Below are 13222 nucleotides of genomic sequence, written 5' to 3' on the forward strand. Positions count from 1 at the left end.
TCCTGGTCAGGGAACATGCCCCAGTTGTGCCCTCGATCCCCAGTAAGGGGCATGCAGGAGGCAGCTGATCAATGATTCTCTCTCACCATTGATGTTTCTCTCCCTCTCCCTTCCTCTCTGAAATCAATAAAAAATATATCAAAAACCATGCATGATGCTAAGGTGACCCTCAGAAGAGATTTGAAACTGACCATATGATTTTGACAGATAAGAACGTAAACAAGAGGAAGAACAACTCAGCAAACACCGTGAGTGCCCAGCGTGTGTACCTGGAACTGTGCTGGGGTCTAAAAACACAATCAAAATGAACAAAGCAGACACACTTCCTGCCTTCACAATGCTAGAGACAAGCCAAGCAGAGCTGGCAGCTTCAGAGGGACCACAGCAAGAAACATGCCCTCAAATAAACTCTCGATGAGGCTGGGAGCTCTATGCTATTAATGACACTTCCCATCTGGTCCTTGGTAGCTTCCTGTCTATTTGAGTCTACTTCTGCTCATTATGTCTGCAAAGCACAGCTAAGGTTTTTCTCTTGCTCAAGGAGGGTCGGTCTACAATTTCAAAATTCTTGAAGTTTTTTTTAACATTTTAATTGAATTTATTGGGGTGCCATTGGTTAGTACTAATATATGGGTTTCAGGTGTACCATTGTATAACACGTCATCTGTATATTGCATTGTATGTTCTCCACCCAAGTCCCGAAGACTGTCTTTTTCCTTTTTTTTTTTTTTTTTTTTACATGTCTGTGCTCTGCATCCTACTGATAGCATGGAACCAGGTACTTAAGCTCTTGGGTCCTTTTGAAGGATACGAACCCCCTTGAAAAGGCGATTCAACACATTGCAGTCAGTACCATGGTAATAGGCGTTGAGGGCACGAGGCAAAATTATATGTGTCACTTAACAAGGGGAGAAGGTTCCGGTGGCCTCTAAAATGAGACCTGGCCTGGGCGGCGTGGCTGTGGTTGAGCGTCCACCCATGCACCAGGAGATCACGGTTCGATTCCCGATCAGGGCACAGGCCCGGGGTGTGGGCTCGATCCCCAGTGTGGGGCGTGCAGGAGGCAGCCGATCCATGATTCTCTCTCATCATTGATGTTTCTATCTCTCTCCTCTCTGAAATAAAAAATATATATACTTTAAAAAAAAAATAAAAATAAATAAAACAAGACCTGAAGGAAGCAGGGCGTGGGCCCCGAAGGAAGATGCAAATTAGTGAATCTGAGGGTTGCTCATCTTCCTTAAGGACCAGCTGGCTGTTTTTGGTTGAAAAGTAGCAACCCACGGATTTCAGAGCTCCCTAGTGAAGGCTGGTTGAGGAAAGAACGAGGAATCATGGGAGGCCAGAGCAGGCCCATCATCCGTAGCCAATCCGCCTTCATTCCCAAAGTCAGTGCGCTCCTCCCTGGGGAGCAAGGTGATCTGGGAGTTTCTGTTTCCCAGCGCGGATGCCAGAGGGCAGAGGCCACGGATTGCTCATCTCTGCACACGGATGCTCGTCGGCCTCAGATGCTGATGGGGCGTGAGGAGCCACCATTGCTGAGAAATTCTGAATCCCAGAGACATTAGCGAACCTCTGCTACACTCTAGGCACTGGGCGAGCATGACAGGCAGAAACAGGCTAATATCTCTTAGTGGAGCTTGAAGTGTAATGGGCCTTTGAGAAACTGTGCAATGACCAACTTCATCCTCCCTTGAAGCAAATCTGCATTTTGATGGCGCTCTGGATGCCATCACTGGAATTAATTGCGGGGAGCGAGAGGCCAGGCCTGGGGGACATGAGCAGGAACACCTCCTTTCTCTGATACAACAGGCGATGGGAAGAAGAAAGTGGGGGTCACTTCGTTTCCCACACTCCCCTGTGTCGCTACACGTCACTCACGTGACACTTGGTGTCTGGGGGCTCCTATGTGTGTGAGTGTGACATGAGAGTAGAGCTGAGGTGGGAGAAAAAAATGGAAATTATCTCAAAACGCTAGGTTATCTCTCTTTTTTTGAGGTGCTAACTGTAAACACACATTTATTAGAAGCCGAAATGCGGCGTTTTTTTGTTACTCTTTATGGTATACTTAACAGGATAAAAATGAGTTCATGCTCTCTTATTTGCATTTCTCTTCCTTTGTTTAATGGCTCGACCCAGACCTGCCCCCTACGCGTGCATCTGGACAGAGGTATAAAGAGGCAGAAACTCTTTGCAATTTAAGGGTGAAAAAATGCACCTCTCTTCTAGCTTCCTTTACCTTTGCCTCCCCTGCGTAGGGTTGAGTTAAGCTGGGATTGCTGAGAGCGGATCACTTTAAGCGAAAGGAGGAAGTATCTGGAGAGCATGGGCTTTGCAAATGAGCATGGCACGTGAGGTGCGAGCTTTCTGACTGATGAGCGACGCGAACACAAGCGTACTCCTGGGTGGACTTGTAATGTGCTTTACCATGGAAACGGCGAGATGCTTATTTCCAGCTACCTGCAAGCCCTGATTACCAAAGAGTGACAGGAGCACAAATGCAATTACTGGGGGACTATCCACATTACCCACAATGACAGGAAATGGATGGGTGGTTAGCACCCAGATCCTTCCCTCATTGCCATTGCATCATTCTACACACACTTACACACACGCAGACACACACACACGTCTATTTGCAGATGTCTTATGAGGATGTGTGTGCATGCGTGTGAGTGTGTGCATAAGGCTAGGTCCCCTTTCCCCCAAATGACATCATTGTAGACTGTGTATTTGAAATGCAGAGAAGGTTCTCGAAGGTCGTCAGAATTCATCTCTGCCTCCTTATGAGCGGTTGCCGACTCGGGGCCTGAGCTGGTGAGGCTTGGATAATAGTGAAGGGAACTGGATGGGCAACAAGAAGCTGGGAAATGCCGAGTCCTGACAGTGGGGTTTTTCCGTGCATGTAGTGAAGGCTGCCAGCCCCTGGGAGCACTTGAGCATGAAGCGGGGAAGCTCATTTTTGTGAGATGAAAAATCGCTGGTCGCTACGCATGAATTTACTTTCTCTAAGGCCTCACTTAATGGCTGCCTGTGAAATAATTCAGTTACTGGAGGTTGGCAGTGGGTGTTTGGCGGTGGACGGGAGCCTGGTTTGGAGTCAATAACCAAAGGGCAGGACTAAACAAACACTTCTCAGCAGCCCAGGGCGCGTCTGGTGTTTGTGCTGCTCTGTTGTAATACCTTACAAACGGCCTAGAACTCTCCGAATGAGGAGGGAGCCGCCTGATGAGGAGGTAAGAGGCAGGAAGCAATGGAAAGACCTGTGACCCAGTTTTATCCCAAGACCAGCGCTATGAATTTGGGCAACTTGCTAAAATCATTTGAATTACATCTTTTCTCTATAAAAGGAAGTTGAGGGCTGCCTTACCCAAGTCATAGCAACACTATAAAAGTGAATTAACAGTAGAGTAAATGTTTCCCTAAGTATTTGCTAAACCCCGGGGAGCCCCAGGAATTTCTTAGATTGTGGCTGGGTAGGTCTGATCTCCCCCTCTCTCTTTACATGACCACCTTCCCTCAGTGTCTGCGTCTGTGCCCCAATTTCCTTCTTCTTGCTCGATCCCCAGCATGGGGCGTGCAGGAGGCAGCTGATCCATGATTCTCTCTCATCATTGATGTTTCTCTCTCTCTCTCCCTCCCTTCTTCTCTGAAATCAATAAAAATATAGATATTTTTAAAAATTTCGTTCTTCTTATAAAGACACTGTTCTTATTGGATTAGGGACCCAACCCACTCCAATATGACCTCATCTGAATTTAACTAATTGTGTCTGTAATGGCCTTATTCCCAAACAAGCTCACATGCTAAGGTCCCAGGGGTTACAGACTTCAAAGTATCTCTTGGGGGGGATAGTTGGACACATCACAACGACCTTAGAGAAAACAGGGGTTCACTCATAGGAAGGCGTGGGAAGGTGTAATTCACATAAGTTGAACTCCCAACCTAAAACGTGGTGGCGAGAACAGTGAGAGAACTTGGCAATGGCACGTGGGGAGACGTGGCCTTTTCCCCTTATCCATGGAGGTCAGAGCACCAAGCACAGGAGGGTGCCACAGTTTAAACACACAGAAACGACGCCAGGTGAGAAGGTCTTAGGAAGGGGAATTGGACTGGGGAGCTGGGGCTGGTAGCTTGCCGTCCACATGTAGATTTTTAAAAATATATATATTTTAAAATATATTTTATTGATTTTTTACAGAGAGGAAGGGAGAAGGATAGAGAGTTAGAAACATCGATGAGAGAGAAATATCGATCAGCTGCCTCTTACACACCCCCTACTGGGGATGTGCCCGCAACCCAGGTACATGCCCTTGACCAGAATCGAACCTGGGACCCTTCAGTCCGTAGGCCGACGCTCTATCCACTGAGCCAAACAGGTTAGGGCCACATGTAGATTTTTCCAAGGGAGAACCACTCACAAATAAACAGTGAGAAAGTAGAAATTACGTGCATCCACTGAGCCTACCTGCTGAGGCCAGGGAGACTGAGTATAGTCACAGAATCCATGCAAGGACCGACACTGCAGAGTCAGAAGCAGTAGGAAGGGACTAGCACCCGTCAGACGCAGAGGAGAAACACTTTGATAAGGATCTATATCTGCCACGCGTTCCAGAAGAGAATGTCTGCAAAAGTTTGGCTTCCTGAACGGTGTCCAGGGCATTAGCAATTGAAAAGGCAAAATAGTGTTTCTAAAAGAAGAATGCATCGACAAGCTGGGTTAGAATTAATGTTCTTTGTTGCTAAAATGGTAAGGCCTACTTTAAAGAGACGGCACAAGAATTTTAAGGCTGAAGCAAGGAAACTGCATTTTAACAAGACTCTGCACGATTTTTACATTAAATTCAAGTAACCAGGGCAAGAAAATGAGAGGAAAATGGAAAAAAAATCACACAGGAAATTAATATTAAGGCAGTTGATACTGTTAGGGCAAATTGATGATGGTGAATAAAAATAAATCTCTACAGGATTCAAAATTGTTCCAGAGCGTAGAAATATCAGGAGAATTTTTCAGTTCGTACTTGAAGATGTTAGAATTATCTAAAGGTGATAGCTTGGATCAATCTTAGTTATGACTTTAGAAGAAAAACTCATAACATATGGGAAATGAATCCAGCAGTACATTACCTGACTAATTCACAAAAACAACTTATTCCAGAATTGAAAAACATAATTGCATAATAGAAAACCTGTTAAAGCAATTCACCAAATTATTTGTGAAAAATACCTCCAACAATAGGCCCACCAACTTGACAGAGTCAAGAGAGGCTTTTGACAACAATGAACATCCATCCACTTCTAACATGATTTTTAGTAAAATATATTTATTGCAATTCCAGGGTCAACAATTTCAATGTGAAGGCACAGGGGTCTTCTCCTATGAGTATGAACACCATAGTTGATATTTCTCTTTTAAAAGTGCTAGTCAATGTAATAAGACAAGAACAATAAAATGTAAATAGAAATATTGGAGAAGAGTTCCAGACGGAATGACTGTCTGCCCCCAAAACCTAAGAAACAGGCGTGAAAAAATTCAGATAAAGTTATATGGGAATATGGAGGTCAGAAGGAAGAAGGACAGAGGGAAGACAAGCACATTTATACCCAGAAAGGGAATATTAAGAGGATATTTAAAACTAATAAAAATCATGAACAGAATTGAGAAGAATAAACACTGAGTTCTGTACTCAAGTCCTGAGTACCAGAGAACTGTATGGTGCTGGAGAAAGTCCCAAAAGATTACACTAACACTAACTGGCCTTGATTCTGGTAAGAATGGTCATTAGATCAAATAAAAGAATGCCCCACTCTATATTATAAATCGTAAACCTAAAGGGTATTTTTCTGCCCTCGACAGAAGACGTGGATCAAAAAGTGTTCTGCTTCATATTTTATTTTTTTTAGCTTTAACTTTAAAACACATTTGTACCGATCCATACTTTAATGTCATCCATGATCCTCAGAGAGAAGATAAACTCAGAAAGATCACTAGATTTACTGTTTTACTTCCCAGATTATTATAACAAAAAAGGGAACTTGGAATTTATTTATTGAGAGACCTCACACCATGCAAAATTGTCTCTAACCCCAGGAAACAGAGCATTTGCTTGCAAGCTGTTATCTGGCCTTTTGCTCATTTATATGTATGGAGAGCTCTCTACTCCAGTCTTGGCCTTTTTTAAGTTGGGAAATCTCATTCCAAATTCTCTTTCTCTCTGATTGTTCTATACAACAGAGTGTCACATTATGGGTTATCTTGTTTCAATAATGCCGGACACCTCAATATGCTATCTCTTCCTATTTAGACTACACGTTTCCAGTTCCTTCAACTTTTTCTCAGATGGGATGCCTTCCAGATTCCTCGTTATTTTGAGCAAGGCTGTAGACAATCCAAGTTTAGTTTAAAACTGCACCTCTTGTTATAGAGCCAGCACTGAACGCCAGCTAGTATGTGAGGAATGGACTCAGATTCTTATAAATTTGATAATTCAAGGAAGCAAACCGACATGGCCTTGGCTGAATTACTGGTGTAATAGCCACATGTCCTCTCAAATTTGCTTCTGTATCCACAGCAGATTTGGACTAATTTAGCTTGATGTCTGTATTACAGTCACTGTATTTAAAACGAACGGCCTTTTTATTTGATAAACAAGGGAAACAGAGCCAGTGAGGGATTTCCAAGCGACTGGGGGAGGACTGTGTACGTGTGTGGGTGTACGTGTAGCACCTGTGAGTGTGTGGGTTTGTGTATGTGTGTGTATGTGTTTGGGGGGGGGGAGTGTGCAGGCACATAGCGTTCTGCTGGAAGGTATTGCAATTTCCAGGGTTTCTTTCTAGAGATAGTAACAAGAGAGTCTTGATTTCTACCCTTTTTCACTTAACATATAAGGTGAGTGAAAGAGGAAAGGTGGCAGGCACATAAATTTTAAGAAATGGTGGAAATATGTTGATGCATGGAAATGTCTTCTTTTAGGGCTAGAGGTAGAGTTAGAGAGCTTTCCAGTTTTTTGAAGGAATAGCAGATAACAATAGATAACAAAAAACCTTTTATTTTTAGGGCATAGGGGACAGTTGTTAAAATATTCATCAATCTTCTTGACTATACAGCACATAGCAGTGACGTAGTTCTATAATACATGAGCATCTTCATATGTTAAGTTTCCCTCCAGTTTTATCTCTCAGGGGTGTTCCTGCTCCAAACCCCCAAACTATCAAACTATCTAGTTTCTATGGGTTGCATTATCAAAATTTTCTGATATTAGGAAAACTGAAATCTTCGTGTTTGTATAAACATTCAAATGCTTTCTTAGCCGGCTTTGCAATCCTAATGTATAATACATGCGTTTGAGACGAAGAAAATTTCCAATGATAATTATTACCAAGTCAGCGTGCACGAAACATAATTTTTCTCTTCACTCCACATTTTGAAAATATTCATTATGCCAGGGCACGAAAGGCAGATTGAAATAATTTAGGGGAAAGTGAATGCATTCATTACCTAAATGCTATTTTTCTGATATTTTAGAGAGGATTAAATATATATGCTTCACTATCATCATTGACTTGTCTGGTTTCTATCTGCGTTGACTTTCACATTCTATTTGGCATACCACTCCTTCCCTGCCCTGCGTATATTTTATTTTTTATTTTTTTAAAATATATTTTATTGATTTTTTTACAGAGAGGAAGGGAGAGAGATAGAGAGTTAGAAACATCAATGAGAGAGAAACATCGATCAGCTGCCTCCTGCACATCCCCCACTGGGGATGTGCCCACAACCCAGGTACATGCCCTTGACCGGAATCGAACCTAGGACCTTTCAGTCCACAGGCTGACGCTCTATCCACCGAGCCAAACCGGTTTCGGCCTGCGTATATTTTAAAACAGGCCGACATCAATGAGAAGGTAAGGTGTCCTGTGGTGTGGTTTCAAGGTGAAGGGAACCACTTGTTGAAAGTATGTTTTAGGCCCCGCCCCTTGAGACTTTGATGCGGCCCTTCTGTGTGGTTTTGCTGCAACTGAATTTTCAGGCCTTCGGTTGATTCTTAGGATGCGGACAAAAACTGGAAAAACGCCGACTCAAAATTATTCCATGGACACATATTAATGACTTTTTTGCATTACTGCTGTTTGGAATTATCCACAGCACTCATTACATCCACTAATAAAAATAATCGACTTAATTACAAATGACATCTGAAGTATGTCTTTAAAACTAACTGCTTCTCTCCAAAAAATTCAGTATTTTATCCAATCCCCCCCCCCCTCTCTCTCTCTCTCTGTCTCTCTCTTTCTCTCTCTCTCTCATGTGTTAGGGATTTACTTAAAGTATATAAGTATGGCAAATGCTGTTTTTACCCCTTATATATTCATCAGGTTAATTGTGTTTTTATTTTCTGTTTTCAGGGTCCAAGTTGAATTCTATATGAATGAAAACACATTTAAAGAGAGACTAAAGTTATTTTTTATTAAAAATCAGCGATCCAGTAAGTCCTCTGCTTTATTTCCTCTATGTGTTTGTACATCTATTTACCTCCAACAGTTCCAGTGCCATCCTTCTGAACAATATCATTTAAATAGAGCAAACAATTGAGAATCTTGTCTGCCAGGCAGTTAAATGATAGAGAACTAGAGTTCCCATCTGTGGGTGCTACGGTTTCTTGCAGACCTTTCATTGTCCAGATCCCACATCCATAGGTAGCATTCTGGGTGAGCCACAGGGGTCAGTGGAAACGTTGGGGGAAAGGGTTGAAATGAGAGGGCCTCACGGCTTATCTGTGAGGGGACTCAGCTTATTATGAGAAGGCTCTTGTGATTCTGACGGATCCTATCGGGAAATAGCTGTCTGATGCCACGGGGGAAGAGCTCACCGCTTGCCAATAGTGCTTGATGAGAAAGAAAACGCTCTGAACTGGACAGGTTGCCACCCGGGCATGTGCCCCTACTGGGAATCGAACTGTGACCTCCTGGTTCAGAGGTTGATGCTCAAACACTGAGCCACACCGGCCGGGCATACCATGTATTGTTTGAGGCCACATATAATGAGCCAAGATGCAGTTTTCCCACAATCGTTGCTTGGTCTCTATGAGGTGGGTGTAGACCGCGCCCTCTCTGAGTCTGGAGCCCTGAATCCTCTTGGGGTGGTCTTCATTAAGCCGTGCCTCTGTAGGGTTCACAGGGAGCATCCTGAGTTGTGAGCACCTGTCCAAATGCTGAAGATAGGGGGTATTTCAGTGTTTAAGACGCACTGGTGAGAGATTCAATGGTAGGTCAGCTTCGGGGTTAAGGCTAATGATAACGAATGCCTCTCTCATCTGTGGGTTTACAATTTCCATGGAGCCCACACCTTCGGAATCAAAGGTTTCCTCTGTTTTGATACTAACAATCCTCTCTCTCCAGGCGAGAGAGGGTAAATGCAGGATGTGACTGTTTCAGCGGCAGCCAGCTTTGACTAAGCTGTCATCTGGGGAGACCAGGTCTATGGAAACAGGGTGATTTCATGAACAATTTAAAAGACTTTCTAAAGAAGCTAAAGCCATGACATGAATGAATGGAGCATTGTGATAGCAAAGCCTGGGAAAACTGCCCGATTGATAAGCATTAACCTGCTACCGTTAAGAAACGTCACCCCATGCGATATACAGGTCCTGTAACAGAAACCCACACCTGCAACCTATATGATTATGTCGACCAATGTCACCCCAATCAATTTAATTTAAAAAGAAAGGTCACCTCAAATGCACTCACATATAGCCGAGTAAGAAAATGACATTTCATTTCCAGATTGTATTCACTAGTAATTATAGGAAGGCCTTTCTCTCCCTTTTATTTATAAGGCACGAATCAGATATTGCCTGAATATTGCAGGAAAGGTAACGCTTCTATTAATCAGACTTGAAGCATGTTTTGCTTAATCTTAATTGCTCTTTTTCATCATCATGAAGTATTACAGGCTGCATAACTATGATCTATATGGTTTTGCAGGGTATATACATGACAATCTTAATCCCCTCTCCCTCCAAAATATTAAGACATCACTGATATTTAATCTAAAGGGAAAAGTAAGCTTCAACTTGTCAAACTCAAAAATGGTGTGTGTACTTCCCAGAATATTCTATAATGATTTCTCTGTAATTTCCTAATTACTAAGCTAGAGTATAATATATAATTATAGACGTGATTATAATTTCCCTATAGTTAAAATCTACAAGGTATCCTGAAAGTACAAGACTTATAACTTATCCTATGACTGTGCAAGCAGCTAGATTTTCTAGCCGGCTAAAATTTACCCCCAAATTCATGGATGTGCGAAATGCTTAAACCACTAAGCATATCTGAACCACTCTTTTTTTTTATTTAAATATATTTTATTGATTTTTTTTACAGAGAGGAAGGGAGAGGGATAGAGAGTTAGAAACATCGATGAGAGAGAAACATCGATCATCTGCCTCCTGCACACCTCCCACTGGGGATGTGCCCACAACCAAGGCACATGCCCCCCAACCGGAATCGAACCTGGGACCCTTGAGTCCGCAGGCTGACGCTCCATCCACTGAGCCGAACCGGTCAGGGCATGAACCACACTTTATGGGACATGGTTTTTGTGGCTTCTGTGAGAACTAGACCCACTCTCTGCATACAGTGTTAGCTGTCATTTGCTGTTCAAGCCGTCTGTCAATCACACCCTTGGTTTCCATATTCAGGTAATTAACATTCAGCTCCCTTGAACTTCAGAGAGTGTAGACGATGATGGCACTGAAGTTCCTAAATACAATCTAAGTGCTGTACTTAATGATGTTTTTGATAAGTCTTTTAGTCTCTTTTTTGGATTAAGTTCCAATGAAAACCCAATTTCTGTTGTTTGTTTGAAGGTCTAAGAATACGCCTGTTCAATTTTTCTCTCAAATTATTAAGCTGCTTGTTATACATCATCCGAGTGCTGCTGGAAAGTCCCTCACAAGGAAATGAATGGTAAGGCATTTCGGTCTGACCCTCGACAATAGTCTTTTGATTACTTGGAACTGTGTTATAATTTTAAAGGATGTTACATAGAATTAATTTTTTTCCAAGGATGTTCTGGGTATTGATCTGTCTTAGTACATGAATAGCACCTTTGTACGTTCTTTTCAAACATCTTTGCTTATATTCTTTATCTATTCCTCTAATGCTAATAACACTGTGGATGTAATCACTTTATGCCAACTGTCCACAAAGTTTTTACTGCTAATCAAAGCACTGTAAGTAATTGTTTAATATGGGTCTGTCTCTTTAAACACTCACCACCTTTCTGTTCTTTCTTTATATATGTTACTCTACTGTATACCAGCTGTGTAGGTATTTCCAGTGATAGTCTAGCTGTACTCTTTTCTTAAATATACTTTTATTGATATCATAAAGGGAGAGGGAGAGAGAGAGAAACATCAATGATGAGAGAGAATCATTGATAGGCTGCCTCCTGCACACCCCCTACTGGGGATGAAGCCCACAATCCAGGCATGTGCCTTTGACCAGAATCGAACCTGGGACCCTTCAATCCCCAGGCCGATGCTCTATCCACTGAGCCAAACCGATTAGGACTAGCTGGCACTCTTGAGTAGAATCACTCCAGCATCCAAGACTATGTCAAGTGCACAGTTAGCATGTGTAGCTCTTGATCTTATTTGAGTTAAATGGCTTATCGATTTAACTTATTTTTTATTCATGATTGTGCTGCTTTGATTAATTGTATTGCTGTACGTGATGGACTTTAGTCTCTACCTCCGTTGGAAGCAGCAGGGAAGGGGCCAGGTGTGCAGGCACATGGATCTTTCTGATCCGATTACCACCCTGGGCCCCTGCCCAGCCTCCCAAATTTCACATAATTTCAAAGCAGTAAGCGAATCCGATGGCGAACCTCTGTACAATTATTATCATTATTTTCCTGTGGAGTTCTGCCCTAAGAAAATATAAAAAATAAAATAAAAAGGATGAAAATAAAATAGAAATGCTATGCATGGAAATGCCTGACTTACTCGTCTGTTTGACTGGACAGTGAAGAGGATTCCGCATTTGCTAGAGGGTCTGGAGAAAGTTGATTAACAAGAGCAATTCGATGGTGTGATCATCGATGTTCTGCTTCTTTAGGAAACGGTTTATGTACTGAAGGCTGGTGGGTATTTCCGAATACCTTTGTTGGGTGGTTAGCCTGTGTTTGTCAGACTGCGAAAAGAGACACAGCCGGGAGAGCAACATTGCCTCCCCTCAGGGAATTTTCAACTCGTGAAAAGACTGCATGCACTGGTGTTCCTGCCCCTTCTGCCATTGGACCACGTGTTTCATGTCTCTTACTCCCTTCAATACACACTTAACCCTATTTCCCCAATTTTCTCCCACTTGTACTCCTCCCAGAGGCCCTCAGTACTTTTTTAAAAAGTTAATCAAATATATGTGTGTGTTTTTTAAAATTCAATATTATTTTGTATTAGTGTCAGGTGTACAGCATCGTGGTGAGACAACCCTATTCTCTACAAAGTGGTCCCCCAATATTTCCAGAACCCACCCGGCCCCATACCTGGTACTGATCTTTTTCTGCTTTTTATGGCTGCGTATCTCACCGATCGCATTCTAACTGCGCACTCAGTGTCCCTACTTGGATGTCATTCCAATTGGCCCCGTTCCGGTTGGCTTCTTCTGCGCTCTCCCCAAATCAGCGCCTGACAGCTCGGTCCTCACCCACCCCCTGCTCCGCCTGCAGCCCCATCCTGACAGCTGTGGGGCCAAAGCCGCCGAGTCCTCAGCTTCTCCTCTGGCCTCACATCTGCAGCATCTGCAAAAGCCCGAGAAAACTGTGCTGCTTCTGCCACCGCGACATATATTTTAAAATATGTTAAAAAAAACACCCCAAAACTTACGCATCCTTCCCACTTTAAAACTGTGAAAGTGACTCTTAGTTTTTAACATCAGGTGAGAGACACAAAGGTATGCAGCCGCAACGGTGCTTGTGTGTTAGGGGTCTGGGATGCATTTCAAACCAGAGCCTGACATAGCACCAGGTGTGGTGTGCTCCTACTCAGGCTTTTGTCAATGGGACTGAAGCTCCATTTGGGATGACGGGTTGGCTGCCAGCTGGCTCCCCTCCTCATTTGTTTTGGACATTATCTGAAAATGCACAAATCAGTCCTATATGTTTTTTTCTTCATGATACATCTAATTTATAAAGGACGGTCCGGGCACTAGTTTTTTA

The 13222-nt window shown here is 42.9% G+C and overlaps 1 protein-coding gene across 2 annotated transcripts in view; it reads left to right on the forward strand.

Moving 5' to 3' along the window:
- KCNT2 (potassium sodium-activated channel subfamily T member 2) overlaps positions 1 to 13222 on the forward strand; it is a 125498-nt gene that overhangs the window by 31671 nt on the left and 80605 nt on the right. For both annotated transcript variants that reach the window (XM_081114271.1, XM_081114272.1), the window contains exons 2-3: positions 8407 to 8486; positions 10872 to 10971. In XM_081114271.1, coding sequence (XP_080970397.1) covers positions 8407 to 8486; positions 10872 to 10971 — 180 coding nt within the window. The remainder of the gene's footprint in view (positions 1 to 8406; positions 8487 to 10871; positions 10972 to 13222) is intronic.

Source organism: Myotis nattereri, assembly GCF_964212035.1.
Source record: "Myotis nattereri genome assembly, chromosome: 20".
NCBI classification, from domain to species: Eukaryota; Metazoa; Chordata; class Mammalia; order Chiroptera; family Vespertilionidae; genus Myotis; species Myotis nattereri.